Source organism: Nansenia antarctica, assembly GCF_963989245.1.
Source record: "Nansenia antarctica genome assembly, chromosome: 7".
NCBI lineage: Eukaryota > Metazoa > Chordata > Actinopteri > Argentiniformes > Microstomatidae > Nansenia > Nansenia antarctica.
The window spans coordinates 31352909-31372692 of NC_137677.1; the positions used below are offsets into that span (position 1 = coordinate 31352909).

Genomic DNA, 19784 nt, shown 5'->3' on the forward strand with positions numbered 1-19784 from the left:
GAGTGTGTGTGACAGGGGAAGTCCCCAGGTTAAACCAGTCTGGTCATAATAACATGAAGCAGTAATGGAGAAGTGAGAACTGCAACATAACCGTCAGACCCCCCTCTACCCCCCCCCCCCCCCTCTACCCCTCTCTCTCTGTCTGTCTCTACCCCCCTCCTCTCTGTCTGTCTCTGTCTCTCCCCCCCCCTCTCTACCTCTCTGTCTGTCTCTGTCTCTCCCCCCCCCTCTCTACCTCTCTGTCTGTCTCTGTCTCTACCCCCCCCTCTCTACCTCTCTGTCTGTCTCTGTCTCTCTACCTCTCTCTGTCTGTCTCTGTCTCTCCCCCCCTCCTCTCTGTCTGTCTCTCCCCCCGCCCCTTTCTCTCTCTCTCTAACATGTGGTAGAGTAGCATCTAGGATGCAGGCTCAGGTCCAGCCTATAGTGTGTGTGTGTGTGTGTGTGTGTGTGTGTGTGTGTGAACGTGCCTCTTGGGTATTTGCATACATATGCAAATGTTCAACTGCTCACTGCAAACCGCAGCCATAATTACCTGCCGACTAAAACATTTGAATTCAGACGTTTATTTTCGAATTCAAGAATCTCCTGAACTGAGACGGAGCTGGCCTCCACCCTGATGATGTCATGGGAGGCTGGCAGGGAGAGATGGGAGGCTGGGTACGTACCCCTCCAGCTCAGGGCAGCGTTGCCCCCCATGGCGCAGGTGGAGAAGGGGGAGTCGGCCATCTTCTGGGTCAGACCCTGGAGCAGAATGATGTAGACCACCGACTGGACCTGCCTGCACACATACACACAGACAGACACACACACACACACACACACAGAGACACACACACACACCAGGGGCCTCATTCATAAAAAAGTACTTGAACGTCATCTTTGACTTTCACGTAAGCACATTTTTCTAAACGGACGTAAGCATTATTTATAAAACGGGCTGAGATGGTTTAAAGTTGCGTACGTGCTTCCTTCTATAAATACCAAACATACTTGGAATTGAACGCAGGTGAATGAGGTTTGTATTAACGCCCTGTGATAGAGGCTCAATTATAGCGGCTGAATGAAGCCAAGTGCTATAATATAATATAATACAGACAGACAATACTGACAATATTATATACTGTCTGTATTATATTATATTATAGCACTTGGCTTCATTCAGACGCTATTTGAGCCGCTATCACAGGGCGTTAATACTATATTATAGGGTAGGCGTGCGTCTGGAAGCGGGAGAGGGCAGTAATACCACGTTCATTGATAAAATGACATAAGGGATGGAAAGGGGGGATGGCAGTTTTAGAAGGGGGATGATTTGGACTGTTTTTATTTCAGGGGGGGTGCCATTTAACATCGTTCATTTTATTACGAGCCACTTAAACTTCGCATGAATTACAGTAGGCAACGTTTTTCCAGTGCGGCTCACATGCCTGTAATAACTCCGCATAACCAGTAGGTAATGTGCGTAAGCAAGTTGAATACTCGACGTCGAGCTACGATCGTTTCCACGAAAAAAAAAAATTTGATCTAAGCATGTTCTATGAATGAGGCCCCAGGGGTACACACTTGTCACCTTTCGGCGAAATTTGCTGTTTTTATCTCAAAATAGGTCACCCACGTGATATAGAGCGTTCTAGAGAGACTGTATTATAGATATAGAGCATTCTAGACAGTATTATAGATATAGAGCGTTCTAGACAGTATTATAGATATAGAGCGTTCTAGACAGTATTATAGATATAGAGCGTTCTAGACTGTATTATAGATATAGAGCGTTCTAGACAGTATTAAAGATATAGAGCGTTCTAGAGAGACAGTATTATAGATATAGAGCGTTCTAGACAGTATTATAGATATAGAGCGTTCTAGACAGTATTATAGATATAGAGCGTTCTAGACAGTATTAAAGATATAGAGCGTTCTAGAGAGACAGTATTATAGATATAGAGCGTTCTAGAGAGACAGTATTATAGCTATAGAGCGTTCTAGACAGTATTATAGATATAGAGCGTTCTAGACAGTATTATAGATATAGAGCGTTCTAGAGAGACAGTATTATAGATATAGAGCGTTCTAGACTGTATTATAGATATATAGCGTTCTAGACAGTATTATAGATATAGAGCGTTCTAGACAGTATTATAGATATAGAGCGTTCGAGACAGTATTATAGATATAGAACGTTCTAGACAGTATTATAGATATAGAGCGTTCTAGACAGTATTATAGATACAGAGCGTTCTAGAGAGACAGTATTATAGATATAGAGCGTTCTAGAGAGACAGTATTATAGATATAGAGCGTTCTAGAGAGACAGTATTATAGATATAGAGCGTTCTAGAGAGACAGTATTATAGATATAGAGCATTCTAGACAGTATTATAGATATAGAGCGTTCTAGACAGTATTATAGATATAGAGCGTTCTAGAGAGACAGTATTATAGATATAGAGCGTTCTAGAGAGACAGTATTATAGATATGAGGGGTTCTAGACAGTATTATAGATATAGAGCGTTCTAGAGAGACCGTATTATAGATATAGAACGTTCTAGACAGTATTAAAGATATAGAGCGTTCTAGAGAGACTGTATTATAGATATAGAGGGCCCTATTATGCACTTCTTAACTTGCCGTCTTAAGTGTTAATTAAGACGCACCGCCAGGTTAAGACCTACCGCCACCCTTATTATGCGCTTCATACGCGCTACTGCTATTATGCAGGTGTCGATAGGCGCCCACACATAAGACGTAAAACTCCCGTGCATATATTGCTCATTGTGGGAGTGTTCATATGTTAATGAAGTGCACTAGGCGCCCCTGCTATTATGCGATCTGACTTTGCTCCTATCGCTAAGAAGTGGTTTGAAAAGTTCTTAAGTTTAGACTTCATGCACGTTTTGAAACACGAGCGCGCCTCCGCGGTTTGCGCATGCATGTGGGCACACATGAACACGCACGTGGCTCCACGGCAAGACGTCAATTACGGTCACAGTATAAATGCTTTATTTCAGAAGGGAGAGGCAGAGAAGCACGCTGACCTCCTTCTTAGGACTTCCATAATAGCATAGCGCTAATGACTCAACGCAGCCGGTTCTTAAAGGGAATGGCACCTGGCACGCTGATTGGGTTGATTGAGAAGACGCCCAAAACACACCCATGACTAATTTATTTGCTTAGCGCCGGGTTTTAGGCGCCCACTACAGCACGCATAATAGCAAAGTGGCCTTGACCACGCCTCCACGTCTTAAGTTTAGATCTACCGCCTCGTCTTATTGATGAAGTGCATAATAGGGCCCAGAGCGTTCTAGAGACAGTATTATAGATATAGAACGTTCTAGAGAGACAGTATTATAGATATAGAACGTTCTAGACAGTATTAAAGATATAGAGCGTTCTAGAGACAGTATTATAGATATAGAGCGTTCTAGAGAGACAGTATTATAGATATAGAGCGTTCTAGAGACAGTATTATAGATATGAGCGGTTCTAGACAGTATTAAAGATATAGAGCGTTCTAGAGAATATAGAGCGTTCTAGAGAGACAGTATTATAGATATAGAGCATTCTAGAGAGTATTATAGATATAGAGCGTTCTAGAGAGACAGTATTATAGATATAGAACGTTCTAGACAGTATTAAAGATATAGAGCGTTCTAGAGACAGTATTATAGATATAGAGCATTCTAGACAGTATTATAGATATAGAGCGTTCTAGAGAGACAGTATTATAGATATAGAGCGTTCTAGAGAGACAGTATTATAGATATAGAGCGTTCTAGAGACAGTATTATAGATATAGAGCGTTCTAGAGAGACAGTATTATAGATATAGAGCGTTCTAGAGAGACAGTATTATAGATATAGAGCGTTCTAGACAGTATTATAGATATAGAGCGTTCTAGAGAAACAGTATTATAGATATAGAACGTTCTAGACAGTATTATAGATATAGAGCATTCTAGAGAGACAGTATTATAGATATAGAACGTTCTAGAGAGACAGTATTAAAGATATAGAGCATTCTAGAGAGACAGTATTATAGATATAGAACGTTCTAGAGAGACAGTATTAAAGATATAGAGCGTTCTAGACGGTTACCCAGAGATGAAGATGAGCCCAGCGGAGGTGGCCTCTCCTACGGGGTAGGAGCATTCCACAGACAGCTCCATGGCAACGGGGTAGATGGAGAACCCGAAGAACCCGAACACAGAACAGGCCGCCGCCACCACCGCCCCCTGGCCCCGCACCTGGGACACCTGGCACACACACACACACACACGCGCACACACACACACACACACACACACACACACACACACACACAGTTACTACCTCCCCCTGCCCCCCCACCTGAGACACCTAACACACACACACACACACACACACACACACACAGTAACAGTTACTACCTCCCCCTGCCCCCGCACCTGAGACACCTAACACACACACACACACACACACACACACACACACAAACACAGACCCCCCCCTCACCACAGCGAAGGCGATGCAGGCCAGAGCACACAGGCTCATGTTGATCTTCACGGCCTCCGTGAACTTCTTGGTCTTGTCGACGTAGAGGCCCAGGAACGCGGCCCCCACCACCCCGAACACGATGAACAGAGCCCCGCACAGCCCCGCAAAGTCCTGTAGGGGGGGGTAGAGAGCACGATGAACACAGCCCCTGGTTCCTACCTGGCGGGTCGTTCCTACCAGGTGACTTGGAGAGGATCTTCGTCTTCTCCACGAACCCTCACCACTGGGGTCCCCCAGGGCTCCGTCCTAGGGCCCCTACTGTTCTCCCTCTATACCACTGGGGTCCCCCAGGGCTCTGTCCTAGGGTCCTTACTGTTCTCCCTCTATACCACTGGGGTCCCCCAGGGCTCTGTCCTAGGGCCCTTACTGTTCTCCCTCTATACCACTGGGGTCCCCCAGGGCTCTGTCTCCCTCTATACCATCGTTTCTCAACGGGGGCGGTATCGCCCCCCAGGGGGCGTTCAGACAACATCGGGGGGCGCTGGAGAAAATATTTTTAAAAGGGGGGCGTTGAGGTGTTCTTGGGGGGCGGTGACGCATAAAGTATTTTTCTCATGAAAAACAGCTGTCAGCAGTGTTATTACGTTCGTAAATGTTCGCTCGGACAAACCGTCTTTTCAGTCAGAACACCCGTCTCTGAGCAGTGCTCTGAACTTGGCCGGGCTCTGTGACGCAGACAAATACTCCCTCCCCCTGCGATTGGTCAGCTGTCAGCAGTGTTATTACTGGTACGTTTGTAAATGCACGCACGGTCAGGTGGACAAACTGTCTTTTCAGTCAGAGCACGCATTTCTGAGCGCTCCCAGCATAGCATTATAAAACAACTAAAATCATATTATATCATCAAAATGGCCGCGAAAAAGCTAAAATGCAGACAGTACTCTATTGAGTATCTTAGCTATGGCTTCATACCGTCTCCTACCAATGACCAACTCCCAATGTGTTTACTGTGTGAACAAGTATTTTCCAATGAGGCAATGAAACCCTCACGTCTAAAGGAGCACATTAACAAGATACACCCGGACAAGGCAGATAAGCAGCGTCCATTCTTCCAGGCCCTCAAAGAGAAACATGGTAGGAGCACCATCAGCAGTCTCTTCGCTAGGAAGACCACCCAGACTGACAGCGGGCTAATAGCATCCTATAATATCTCCCTGCTGATAGCCAAATGTGGGCAGCCGTTCACAATTGGAGAGAATTTGGTACTCCCTGCCATCAAAGAGGTAATATCTACTGTGATGGAGCGTGATCCCACACAGGTGCTGAAATCCATCCCACTCAGCAATGACACCGTAGCACGCAGGGTTGATGAGATGGGCGCCGATACAGAGGAGCAGCTGTGTGCCATCCTGCGGGAAACTCCATTCAGTCTTCAGCTGGATGAGACAACCACTGCTGACAATAATGCTCTGTTGATGGCCTATGTCCGCTATAGTGCCTCCAACAGTCAGGAGATGGCTGAGGAATGTTTATTTTCCAAATATCTGGAAACAGACACCAACGGCCAGACCATTTTTAATGCACTGGATGCATATCTACAGGAGAAGTCAATCCCAATCAAGAACATCCTTGCATGTGCCACTGAGGGTGCCCCGTCCATGGTTGGCAGGTACCGTGGCTTCACCGCTCTGCTGAAGGAGCAGGTCCCGCATGTCCTCACAGTCCACAGTGTCTTGCACCGCCACAACCTTGTGGCCAAATCTAAAAGGCCACCTCTCCATGAGTCTCTCAATGTTACAGTCAAGGCAATAAACAAAATAAAAGCCCACGCCCTGAATACCAGATTGTTCAGACAGCTGTTACATTTTTACATTTACATTTTTGGCATTTAGCAGACGCCTTATTCCAAAGCGACTTACAATCAATACATTTGAATACTAAGCATGTGAATCAGCAGTCCACCATTCGTTGCATGAAGAGTACTCTAGCTCGGGCCCGGGGCCACTGATAGAAGGAAAAACCTTCTCCCTATTATCGCCTTCTCCTATTTTTTTTTTTTATATTACTGGAGAAACTGAGAAACAGTAAAAGGGGGGCAATAGAAGTTCTTAGGGACACAGTAGAGGGGAAAGCGGGTGTCTTTAGGAGACGTAGTGGTGAGGGTCAGAAGATGTCTCAGGAGGAGCAGTTAAGATGTAACCTGAAGAGATGGGTCTTCAGTCTACGACGGAAGATGGGTAGTGACTCTGCCGTTCTGACAGCCGTGGGGAGCTCATTCCACCAGCGGGGAGCCAGTGTTGTGAAGAGACGTGATCGGGCAGCCCGACTGCTGTGTAGAGGAGGTGGGGCCAGTCGGCCAGCCGAGGTGGAGGAGCGGAGTGAGCGGGCAGGGATTTGGGGGGTTACCATTTCCTTCAGGTAGGCAGGGGCTGTCCCTTTAGCTGCCTGGTATGCAAGCACCAGGGTCTTGAATCTGATGCGAGCTGCTATCGGGAGCCAGTGCAGGGTGCGAAGGAGAGGGGTGACATGCGAGTATTTGGGGAGGTTGAATACCAGCCGGGCAGCAGCATTCTGGATGAGCTGCAGAGGTCTAATGGCTGAAGCGGGGAGCCCAGCCAGGAGTACATTGCAGTAATCCAGGCGGGAGATGACCAGTGCCTGGGTCAAGAGTTGCGCTGCCTCTCTGGTAAGGAATGGTCGTATCCTTCTGATGTTGTAGAGGAAGAATCTGCAGGAGCGAGCCGTTGCTGCAATGTTCTCCGCACAGGATAGTCGGTTATCCAGGATCACTCCAAGGTTCTTGGCTGTCAGGGAGGGGGTTACAGTAGAGTTCTCCACTGTGATGGAGAAGTCTTGGAGAGGGCAGGCTTTCCCGGGGATGAAGAGGAGCTCGGTCTTGTTAAGATTGAGCTTGAGATGGTGGTCAGCCATCCAAGTTGAAATGTCAGCGAGACATGCTGAGATACGGGTTGCCACGTGTACATCATACGGGGGGAAGGACAGGAAGAGTTGAGTGTCGTCTGCGTAGCTGTGGTAGGAGAGCCCATGTGAAGAGATTACCGAGCCAAGAGACTTGGTGTAGAGGGAGAAGAGTAGGAGCCCTAGGACGGAACCCTGGGGAACTCCAGTGGAGAGGGTTCGTGGAGAAGATAGCGATTCTCTCCAGGTCACCTGGTAGGAGCGGCCCGCCAGGTAGGAAGAAAACCAGGAGTGTGCGGTGCCAGAGATGCCCAGGTCTGAGAGGATGGAGAGAAGGATCTGGTGATTGACTGTGTCGAAGGCAGCAGACAGGTCAAGGAGAATGAGAACAGAGGAGAGGGAGGAAGCTTGGGCAGAGTGGAGGGCTTCCGTGACAGCAAGGAGCGCAGTCTCAGTGGAATGCCCAGCCTTGAAGCCGGATTGGTGGGGGTCTAAGTGATCCATCTTCCGGAGATAGTCAGTCAGTTGTTTAGATGCCGCGCGTTCAAGGGTTTTGGAAGGGAAGGAGAGAAGGGATACCGGTCTGTAATTGTGGACAGATGATGGGTCAAGGGTAGGTTTCTTGAGGAGAGGCTTGACTCTGGCTATTTTGAAGGCCGCTGGGACAGATCCAGTGGATAGGGAGGAGTTGATTAGGGTGGTAAGGTAAGGAAGGATGTCAGCGGAAATGGATTGGAGAAGGGGGGAGGGGATGGGGTCAAGAGGGCATGTGGTTGCCCGCTTTGATGTGATAAGTGTGAGAATCTCATCGGGGGAGAGGGGGGAAAAAGATGACAATCCAGAGATCGAGTGTCGAGGGGAGAGTTTGGAAGGGGCGTTAGCATTGTTAGTGGGAACAGTGTTAGCATTGTTAGTGGGAGGAGGGAGCGGTGGGGGGAGAAAGGTGCTGCTGATGTCGTCCACCTTTTTTTCAAAGTAGGTGACAAAGTCATCGGCGGACAGGGAGGAAGGAGGAGGGGGAGGAGGTGGATTAAGGAGTGAAGAGAAAGTGGAGAACAGTTTTCTAGGATTAGAGGCAGAAGAATGTATTTTTGAATGATAGTAGGATGTTTTAGCAGCTGATGCCGAGGAGGCGTAGTTGGCAAGGAGAGAGTGATAGAGGTTAAGGTCATCAGAAAGGCCAGTTTTTCTCCATTTCCTCTCAGCTGCTCTGAGCTCTAGTCTACAAGCATGTAGCGTTTCAGAGAGCCAGGGAGCTCGAGGAGAGGATCGAGCTGGCTTCAAGGTTAGTGGACAGAGGGTGTCGAAGGATGAGGTGAGAGCGGACAGGAGGGTTGAGGATGCCGCATCAGTGGATAGAAGGGAGAAGGATTCGACAGAGGGTAGGGAGGATAGGACAGAAGAAGAGAGGGTGATGGGGGACAGGGTACGTAGGTTACGACGAGAGGGTCTTAAGTGGTTAGAGGCTGAGAGGGAAGAGGAAGTTTTGAGGGGAAGGGAGAAGGATATAAAGTGGTGATCAGAAACTGGAAGAGGGGTAACGGTAAAGTTGGAAGTGTGGGAAGATCTGGTGAAGACAAGGTCGAGCTGATTGCCTGCCTTATGAGTCGGAGGAGAGGGGGACAGGGTAAGGCCGAAGGAGAGGAGAAGGTCAAGTACTCCAGATGAGAGAAGCTTCTCAGATTGGAAATTGAAGTCACCTAATAGTACGAGCGGAGTGCCATCATCAGGGAAGGAGCTGAGAAGGCCATCCATCTCGCCTAGGAAGTCACCGAGCTGGCCTGGGGGGCGATAGATGACGACAATGTGGAGTTTGACCGGGGAGGAGACAAAAGCAGCATGAAATTCAAAGGAGGATGTAGACAAGTGTGCCAGGGGAAGGACAGTGTGTGACCACTTGGACGAGATGAGGAGTCCTGTGCCTCCCCCTCGACCAGAGGGTCTAGGGGAATGAGAAAAGGAGTAGGCGGCAGAGAGGGCTGCCGGTGTAGCTGTGTTTTTTGGTGTGATCCAGGTTTCAGTGAGAGCAAGGAAATTGAGGGCCATAAGAGATGCATAAGCTGAGATAGCGTCAGCTTTCCGGACCGCCGACTGGCAATTCCAGAGACCGCCTGCGGCGATAAAGTCATGGTCAGTAGAAAGAGGAGGGTAGATGAGATTGGAAGGTTTGCGAGGGGGGATGTAGCATCTAGGTGTCCTCCTGAGTGTCAGAAGAACAGGGATAGGGAGAAAGCACATTGTGGCAAAAGTCTGTAGAGGGGAAGAGGGCTAAGGAACCAACAGAACTAGGAGTAGCTAAGCGCACTCAGTAGAACGGAGTGACTTGAGAAGACAGCAGCAACACTACAAACAACTGGAAGAGACGGTGTGTCAGGAAAATGACGAGACCTTTGAGCGTCTTCTTCTCCACACTGAGGTCCGCTGGCTCTCAAAAGGAAACTGCCTTGCTCGCTTTTGTGAGCTGTTTGACAGCATCGTGGAGTTCCTGGAGGAGGTGGATGCAGCTCTTGGGGAACAGGTGTCATCCAGCCGCTGCGACATCATGTACCTCGCAGACTTCTTTGGAAAAATTAATGAAGTCACACTGAAGCTCCAAGGAAAAGGAGTTACTCTGGTCCAGAGCAAGGCGGTCATCCAGAGTCTCACCTCCGGGCTGGATCTATACAGGCAGAGCATAGGCAGGAAGCAGTTTGCCTATTTCCTGTTGACCAAGGTAATCTAGCCTAGGCTACTAAATTATGATAATAGTAAATAATACATGTAATAAATGTAGGCTACTCTATGCAAAACTATATTTGTGTTCCTGGTAAGTATAAATAATTTATGTTCTGTGTTCTTATGTATTATGAGTATAAACTTTAAGAAACATCAATTAGTTAACTAATTAGCAATAAAATAACCAGTTCAAAATCAGTAACATTCTGCACAGATAACAATTTCCTGGTTATGCTCATTGCAGGTGTCTGAGGCTCTTACCGATGAGCGCCTCCTCATTTACACAGAGCACCTGAGGATGGTGAATGCTGACTTGAAGATCCGCTTCAGGGATCTTTTGGACCTTGATGTTCCCATCTGGGTGGTGCAACCCTTTCAGGCGGACGTGGCGGAATGCGAGCAAGCAATCCAGGAGCATCTCATCGACATCCAGAGTGACGATGAGGCCCAGGCTATTTTCCGCACCTCTGGCAGGGGCAACATGTAGGTCAAGTACTCTCAGCGTTACCCGGCTCTGTGGGAGAAAGTGAGGCTGCTTCTTCTGGCTTTCCCAACCACATACCTGGTGGAGCAGGGATTCAGCCAGGTCCTCCACATGCAGTCCAAGTACCGCAATCGCTTGGACTTGACGGCCTCAGGTGCACTGCGACTGAAACTAACTTCTCTGCAACCCGCAGTGAAGAAACTGGCGGAGAACCACCAAGTGCAGGGCTCACACTAATCCCCCCCCCGTGCAATTTGGCGAAATGTCACACCAGCACACTTAAAAAACGAACAATGTTAGTTGTGATGTACCGTTTTGTAGCCTACTGTTTGTTCTGCACCAGACGTGTGCAATTGCTGCTGTTCCGTAGCGTCTGTCTGTATTCTGTTTGTATTCTCTTGTCTGAGTTTGTTTAACACTCATAAACATAATTTGTATTCACATTCACATGGCTTTTCTGCTCTCTGATGACTAAGAATAATGATATTCCAACTGCCCAGTTAAATCCAATTTATTATTTGGCATTCAGTGACATGCTTTTTAAATGATATAACACAGAATATTAGTCAACATTAATATTCAGGGGAGAAAATAAGCCTACTTTTTTATGGGGGGCGGTAAGAGACCTGGATAATGGACAGGGGGGCGCTGGCCCCAAAAAGGTTGAGAACCACTGCTCTATACCTTACTGTTCTCCCTCTATACCAAATCTCTTGGCTCTGTAATCTCCTCACATGGGTTCTCCTACCACAGCTACGCAGATGACACTCAACTCTTCCTGTCTTTCCCCCCCTCTGACCTGCACGTGGCAACACGTGTCTCTGCGTGTCTCGCTGACATCTCTACATGGACTAAACCTGAACAAGACTACGTTTCCTCCCTGGGAAAGCCTGCCCTCTCCAAGACTTCTCCATCACAGTTGAGGACTCGACTGTAACCTCCTCCCAGACAGCCAAGAGCTTTGGAGTAATCCTGGACAACTGCCTGTGCAGAGAACATCGCAGCGACAGCACGCCAAACATGTAAATGTAAATGTAATACCAGTACGTTGTTGGTAGACTTACGTTGGTGTAGTAAGACAGTAAGACTTACGTTGGTGTAGTAAGACAGTAGACTTACGTTGGTGTAGTAAGACAGTAAGACCTACGTTGGTGTAGTAAGACAGTAAGACTTACGTTGGTGTAGTAAGACAATAAGACTTACGTTGGTGTAGTAAGACAGTAAGACCTACGTTGGTGTAGTAAGACAGTAAGACTTACGTTGGTGTAGTAAGACAGTAGACTTACGTTGGTGTAGTAACAGTAAGACTTACGTTGGTGTAGTAAGACAGTAAGACTTACGTTGGTGTAGTAAGACAGTAAGACTTACGTTGGTGTAGTAACAGTAAGACTTACGTTGGTGTAGTAAGACAGTAAGACTTACGTTGGTGTAGTAACAGTAAGACTTACGTTGGTGTAGTAAGACAGTAAGACTTACGTTGGTGTAGTAAGACAGTAAGACTTACGTTGGTGTAGTAACAGTAAGACTTACGTTGGTGTAGTAAGACAGTAAGACCTACGTTGGTGTAGTAAGACAGTAAGACTTACGTTGGTGTAGTAAGACAGTAAGACTTACGTTGGTGTAGTAAGACAGTAAGACTTACGTTGGTGTAGTAAGACAGTAAGACTTACGTTGGTGTAGTAAGACAGTAAGACTTACGTTGGTGTAGTAAGACAGTAAGACTTACGTTGGTGTAGTAAGACAGTAAGACCTACGTTGGTGTAGTAAGACAGTAAGACTTACGTTGGTGTAGTAAGACAGTAAGACTAAGGTTGGTGTAGTAAGACTTACGTTGGTGTAGTAAGACAGTAAGACTTACGTTGGTGTAGTAAGACAGTAAGACTTACGTTGGTGTAGTAAGACAGTAAGACTTACGTTGGTGTAGTAAGACAGTAAGACTTACGTTGGTGTAGTAAGACAGTAAGACTTACGTTGGTGTAGTAAGACAGTAAGACTTACGTTGGTGTAGTAAGACAGTAAGACTTACGTTGGTGTAGTAAGACAGTAAGACTTACGTTGGTGTAGTAAGACAGTAAGACTTACATTGGTGTAGTAACAGTAAGACATACGTTGGTGTAGTAAGACAGTAAGACCTACGTTGGTGTAGTAAGACAGTAAGACTTACGTTGGTGTAGTAAGACAGTAAGACTTACGTTGGTGTAGTAAGACAGTAAGACTTACGTTGGTGTAGTAAGACTTACGTTGGTGTAGTAAGACAGTAAGACTTACGTTGGTGTAGTAAGACAGTAAGACTTACGTTGGTGTAGTAAGACAGTAAGACTTACGTTGGTGTAGTAAGACAGTAAGACTTACGTTGGTGTAGTAACAGTAAGACTTACGTTGGTGTAGTAAGACAGTAAGACTTACGTTGGTGTAGTAAGACAGTAAGACTTACGTTGGTGTAGTAACAGTAAGACTTCGGGAGATCTGTAGATAGTACCAACCAGCACCGGTTTTGCTTTGTTAAAGATAATTTCAACCCAAACAGATTCTAATTCGTCACGATTCAGGTCATTCCGGGTGTTAAAGATAATGTCGTTGTGAATGTACATGCAGACACCACCTGTCATGGTTTCTTAGGTTTTCATTTTAGAGACATCTAGTGGACATTTTATGACATTACATTTGTTACTGCCTTTATTCAGTTTCGGTTTTGATTAGTCACATGATGAACATTAGTCACATGACGTGAGCACACTGTTCAGACGTGATAGCTCGTAGCAGCAGCTAGTTGAGAGGAAAAGCTCCGGAGAATCTCTTTGTTTACATTCTTGCCCTGGAAAAGGCTTTGCTTTTTTACAAAATAACCAAACGACCACTCATGTTTCTGAGGGTTGAGTAAAGAACTAAACTTTACTCCAGCGTCTGAAGATTCATTTATGTGTCAGTGTGTGTTCGCTATCTGTGGAAGTTGCGCCCTGGTTACGCGCAGTGGGAACAGAATAGTAAAAAAGCAACCACTCAGCGGGCGGATCGACTCAAGGAGAGAGATCTTCAGCGCAAGCACTGCTCCCCATCATCCTTGCTCACGCCAAGCACACAGCAATATTCATGATGGAAGAGTTGAGCAATGCTGAGACAAGGTCAGTGGCCTCTAGCACATCTAGGTCTTTTAAATCAACAGCCAGTAGGGCAGCTGTCAATGCACGTGTCAAAGTGGAAGTAGCACGCACACGTGCTGGCTATGCAAAAATGGAATCAGAGATTATGATCGAAAAAGCCCAAATGGAAGCAAAATTAAAGAACTTGCTGCATGAGAAAGAAGTGGCAGAAGCCATCGCTGAAGCTAATGTTCTTGAAGCAGCAGCGGAGGAAGAAAACAACGGTATCGAAGCTGTCATTCATGCCACTGTTGACCGCACACGCCAGTACGTAGAACAACAGTCACAGCTACCACTATCTGCCGAAGATGTTAAGGACTCTATAGCCAATCTGGAACCGATAGTCCATAGGCTGAGATCCTCCTCACCACCCAGACAGCGTCTGACTGTTTCATACGAGAGACAGCACTCCTCCACTGTGAAGCATGAGCACAGCTCTCCATCACTGCGACCTAGTAGGCCAAAGACATCAGAGCAGCTCACACCCAGCAGGCCCAAGGGTTCACCATACAAACCAACAGGAAGCGGTGACACAACCGACATCAGTGATGTGGCTCGGTACCTAGCACGCAGAGACCTCGTAACCTCCGGTCTCACCAAGTTCGATGATCACCCAGAAAATTACTGGGCATGGAAGTCGTCCTTCAAGAACGCCATTGACGGACTACTACTCAGTGCTAATGAAGAGATGGACCTCATGATTAAGTGGTTAGGGAGTGAATCTGCAAAGCACGTGAAACGAATAAGAGCAGTACATGTAAGTCATTCATCTCAAGGTCTATGCAAAGCTTGGGAACGCTTAGAAGAGTGCTTCGGGTCTCCAGAGGTAATTGAAAAGTCCCTCTTCGACAGGCTGGAGAACTTCCCAAAGATCAGCAATAAAGATCCTGTGAAGCTGAGAGAGCTAAGTGACCTTCTCCAAGAGTTGGAAGCAGCCATGTTCGAAGGTTACCTGCCTGGTTTGAGCTATCTGGACACTTCACGCGGCATTTTGCCCATCGTAGACAAGTTGCCCTACAACATCCAAGAGAAATGGATATCACAGGGTTCCAGATACAAAGCTGAGCGACAGGTAGTTTTTCCCCCATTCACATTCTTCTGCGAGTTCATCACTAAAGAGGCACGAGCTCGCAATGACCCAAGCTTCAGGCTATCGATGAGTAACACAGCCCAGATGAAGTCAGAGCAGCCATTCAAGAGACAAAGTAAGAGCATGGTCTCTGCACATAAGACAGATGTCTCTCACGAGAAAGACACACAAGACGGTTCAGGCCGAACAGCAGTGGACATAAAAAAACTATGCCCTCTCCATAAGAAGCCACACCCCCTAACACGCTGCAGAGGTTTCAGAAGCAAGCCCCTCGAGGAGCGCAAGGCCTTCCTCAAAGACAACGGTGTCTGCTTCAGATGTTGTTCCACAACTACTCATCTAGCCAAGAACTGCACCACAGCCATCAAGTGCATGGAATGTGAGAGTAACAGCCACACCACGGCTCTTCATCCAGGACCTCCGCCTTCAGCCCCATCTGAGGATGGCGGGGAGGGAGAAGGAGGATCAGACCAATCTGCAGTCACCTCAAATTGCACAGAAGTCTGTGGAGAGGGTCAAAGCGGCAGATCTTGCTCGAAGATTTGCCTGGTGAATATATTCCCAGAAGCACACCCAGAGAGAGCAACCAGAGCATACGTTGTGCTGGATGACCAAAGCAACAGGTCGCTTGCACGGTCTGAATTCTTTGATATGTTCCACATCAAGGGGTCAGATTCAGCATTCACACTTCGTACATGTGCAGGTACAACTCAGATGACAGGAAGGAGAGCCACAGGCTTTGTGGTGGAATCTGTGGATGGAGCTACAACAGTGACACTACCTACACTAATAGAGTGTAACAACATTCCCACCGAAAGAGCTGAGATACCTACGCCAGAAGCAGCGTTGCATCATTCCCACCTCAAGCCCATAGCATATGGTATACCACCTTTGGATTCTAAAGCACAGATCCTTCTCTTGCTAGGCCGAGACATCCTTAGAGTTCATAAAGTGCGGGAGCAACGGAACGGTCCACATGACGCCCCCTACGCACAACGACTCGACCTGGGATGGGTCATCATAGGAGAAGTCTGCCTAGAGGCAGCCCACAAGCCTTCAGACATCCAAAGCTACCGCACCAATGTGCTTGAGAACCAACGCCCTTCATTCTTCAGCCCATGTCCGAACAGGATCCAGGTGAAGGAGCAATATGTTCCGAAGCCAGCACATCAAATTGCCCCAGCGCAAGGCACCCACAGTATCCGGGAATGCAACTTAGGGAGCACCATCTTCAACACGTCCGGGGATGACAACAAGATTGGACTCTCTATTGAAGACAGACTGTTCTTAAAGGTCATGGACAAAGAAATGTATATGGATGACTGCAACAGCTGGGTGGCACCATTGCCATTCAGAACACCCCGTCAGCAACTCCCTCACAGCCGAGGCCAGGCCCTCACACGACTTACCTCTTTTCAAAACACACTGGAGAAAAGGCCCGAGATGAAGAGGCACTTCATCGCGTTCATGCAGAACATCTTCGACCGTGATCATGCTGAGCTGGCTCCTACATTGGAGAACGGACAAGAATGTTGGTACTTACCTATCTTCGGGGTTTATCACCCTCAGAAGCCAGGCCAGATTCGAGTCGTCTTCGATTCCAGTGCAAAATGGAAAGGTGTGTCACTGAACGATGTTCTCCTTTCTGGTCCGGACTTAAATAACAGCCTCTTAGGAGTACTGGTGCGATTCAGACGAGAACCGATCGCTGTCACTGTGGACATAGAACAAATGTTTCACAGCTTCGTTGTGAAAGAAGACCACAGGAACTTTCTCCGCTTTCTGTGGTACGAGGACAACGATCCTAGGAACGACATATGTGAGTACCGCATGAAGGTTCACGTATTCGGGAACAGTCCCTCTCCTGCGGTGGCAATCTATGGTCTCAGACGTGCTGCAGCTCATGGTGAAGAAGAATTTGGGTCTGACGCCAAACAGTTCATCGAAAGAGAGTTCTACGTTGACGACGGACTCCTGTCAAGGCCCACAGCACGTGAAGCCATCGACCTACTGAAGCGGACACAGGAGATGCTTGCTGTGTCGAACCTGCGACTTCACAAAGTTGCTTCCAACAGCCAGGAGGTTATGGAAGCATTCTCTGCTGAGGACCGAGCAAAGGGACTCAAAGACCTAAACTTGGATGTCGATCCCACTCCTATTCAACGGAGCCTTGGAGTGAGTTGGGATCTGATGAAAGATGTCTTCACGTTTCAAGTAGCAGAATCCACAAAGCCTTTCACACGTAGGGGTGTTCTAGCTACTGTCAACGGCCTCTTCGATCCACTTGGATTCGTTGCACCAGTTACGATACAGGGAAAGATCCTGTTACGAGAGCTCACAAACGAAGCCTCCGACTGGGACTCTCCTCTTCCTCCAGAAAGGGAAGATGAGTGGAACGCTTGGAGAAGCTCTCTTCAAGACCTCAGGCAGTTGGAGATCCCAAGAACCTATTCTGCTTCTACAATCTCAACAGCCATAAGAAAGGAGCTACACGTGTTCTCAGACGCTTCAGTGAAGGCTATTGCAGCAGTCGCCTATCTCCAAGTAATTGATGTTGAGCAAAAATGTCAAGTAGGATTTGTCCTTGGAAAAGCTAAGTTAACTCCACAGTCGGCTCACACTATCCCAAGATTGGAGTTGGGAGCTGCCGTGTTGGGTGTGGAAGTCGCTGAGCTAGTCACAAGCGAGCTAGATATAGCTCTGGATGCTGTAAAGTTCTATACAGATAGCCGAGTTGTCCTAGGATACATCAGCAACCAGACAAGAAGGTTCTATGTATATGTGAGCAACAGAGTGCAGCGTATACGGCGGTCTTCTGAACCAACCCAGTGGCACTACATCTCCACAAGCCATAACCCAGCTGACCTTGGCACACGTTCTGTGCCTGCAGCTATGCTAGGTGAGACAACCTGGCTTAGAGGACCAACGTTTCTGCTACAAGTAGAGGAACCATCATCACCTGAAGTCTTTGACCTCATCAACCCGGACTCAGACATAGAGGTACGGGCACACATCACCAACCTGCCCAACGACAGAACACACCTTGGATCTCACAGATTCGAGCGTTTTTCCTCATGGAAGCGACTTGTGAGAGCAACAAGTTCACTCATCCACATCGTGGAATCCTGTAAGGCTACCAGCAAAGATCAGGATCAAACTTGCAGTTCATGGCATCACTGCAAGCAGCCTCGCACAGCTGAAGAACTGACAAAAGCTGAACTCATCATCATCAAATGCGTGCAAGGAGAGGCTTACAAGGACGAACTTGCGTGCATAGCAAGTGGAAAGGACATCTCAAGAAGTAGTCCTCTGAAGAAACTCAATCCCTATTGTGACGAAGAAGGCCTCCTGAGAATAGGGGGACGGCTCAGACATTCAGATCTCGCCTACAAGGAAAAACACCCTCTTGTTATTCCGGGACGGAAACACATCGCAAAGCTACTTGTGGAACACCATCACCAAAGGGTGATGCACCAAGGCCGAGTCTTTACCGAAGGCGCTGTCCGCACTGCAGGGTACTGGATCATGGGAGCAAGACGACTGATCAAAGGCATCCTTCACGACTGTGTAACCTGCAAGAAGCTCAGAGGCAGAGTGACGGAACAGATGATGGCCGACCTACCTGTTGATCGCCTGAGTACTGAACCCCCATTCACCTACGTGGGACTGGACGTCTTCGGCCCCTGGCATGTAAGCACAAGACGCACAAGAGGAGGACAGGCAAACAGTAAAAGATGGGCTGTTCTTTTCACATGTCTAAGTACGCGCGCTGTCCACATCGAATTGATTGAGTCAATGGACACATCATGCTTTATCAATGCGCTACGCAGGTTCTTTAGTCTAAGAGGACCTGCCAAACAGATTAGATCAGATTGTGGAACAAATTTCACAGGCGCATGCCGAGAGCTGAACATTCTGCTGACCGACCCCAACATGCCTAGCATTCGAAAGTACCTGGGAGAAGAGGGCTGCTCATGGGTCTTCAACCCACCTCATTCATCCCACATGGGAGGCTCCTGGGAAAGGATGATAGGGATATCAAGGCGCATACTTGACTCCATGCTGCTCAAGGCTTGCCCTTCTCGCCTGACTCATGAAGTTCTCTCCACCCTGATGGCAGAGGTTACAGCCATAATCAACACCAGACCTCTCACCCCCATCTCAATGGATCCAGACTCTCCTTTTCTTCTAACACCAGCTATGCTTCTTACGCAGAAGATGTGCACTCCACTTCCTCCTCCGGGACATTTTAGTGATATGGACCTCCACAGACAGCAGTGGAAACAGGTTCAGCACCCTGCAAATACTTTCTGGAGCCGATGGAGACATGAATACCTCACGACACTACAGAGTCGCAGCAAGTGGCAAGAGGAACGTCCGAACCTTAAAGTAGGGGATTTGGTCCTTCTCAAAGATGCTCAAGCTAAGCGCAACGACTGGCCCTTAGGACTAGTCAGCCAGACATTCCCTGACAAGGACGGGAAGATCAGAAGAATCGAAGTGAAGATCACCAAACATGGGACGGCTAAAACGTTCTTGAGACCAATATCTGAGACAGTGCTTCTCATGTCGCCAAAGGACTGAGTATCCCTGAGTTAGTTCATAGTGGTATTTCCTCCATACCAGACGGGGAGTGTCATGGTTTCTTAGGTTTTCATTTTAGAGACATCTAGTGGACATTTTATGACATTACATTTGTTACTGCCTTTATTCAGTTTCGGTTTTGATTAGTCACATGATGAACATTAGTCACATGACGTGAGCACACTGTTCAGACGTGATAGCTCGTAGCAGCAGCTAGTTGAGAGGAAAAGCTCCGGAGAATCTCTTTGTTTACATTCTTGCCCTGGAAAAGGCTTTGCTTTTTTACAAAATAACCAAACGACCACTCATGTTTCTGAGGGTTGAGTAAAGAACTAAACTTTACTCCAGCGTCTGAAGATTCATTTATGTGTCAGTGTGT

General features: G+C 47.4%; 1 protein-coding gene across 1 annotated transcript in view; it reads right to left on the minus strand.

Moving 5' to 3' along the window:
- The window catches only part of slc49a3 (solute carrier family 49 member 3), a 65267-nt gene that overhangs the window by 818 nt on the left and 44665 nt on the right, over nucleotides 1-19784 (minus strand). Inside the window, exons 7-9 of the mRNA XM_080537356.1 lie at nucleotides 4492-4644; nucleotides 4096-4253; nucleotides 666-778 (exon numbers count right to left, since the gene is read on the minus strand). Coding sequence (XP_080393482.1) covers nucleotides 666-778; nucleotides 4096-4253; nucleotides 4492-4644 — 424 coding nt within the window. The remainder of the gene's footprint in view (nucleotides 1-665; nucleotides 779-4095; nucleotides 4254-4491; nucleotides 4645-19784) is intronic.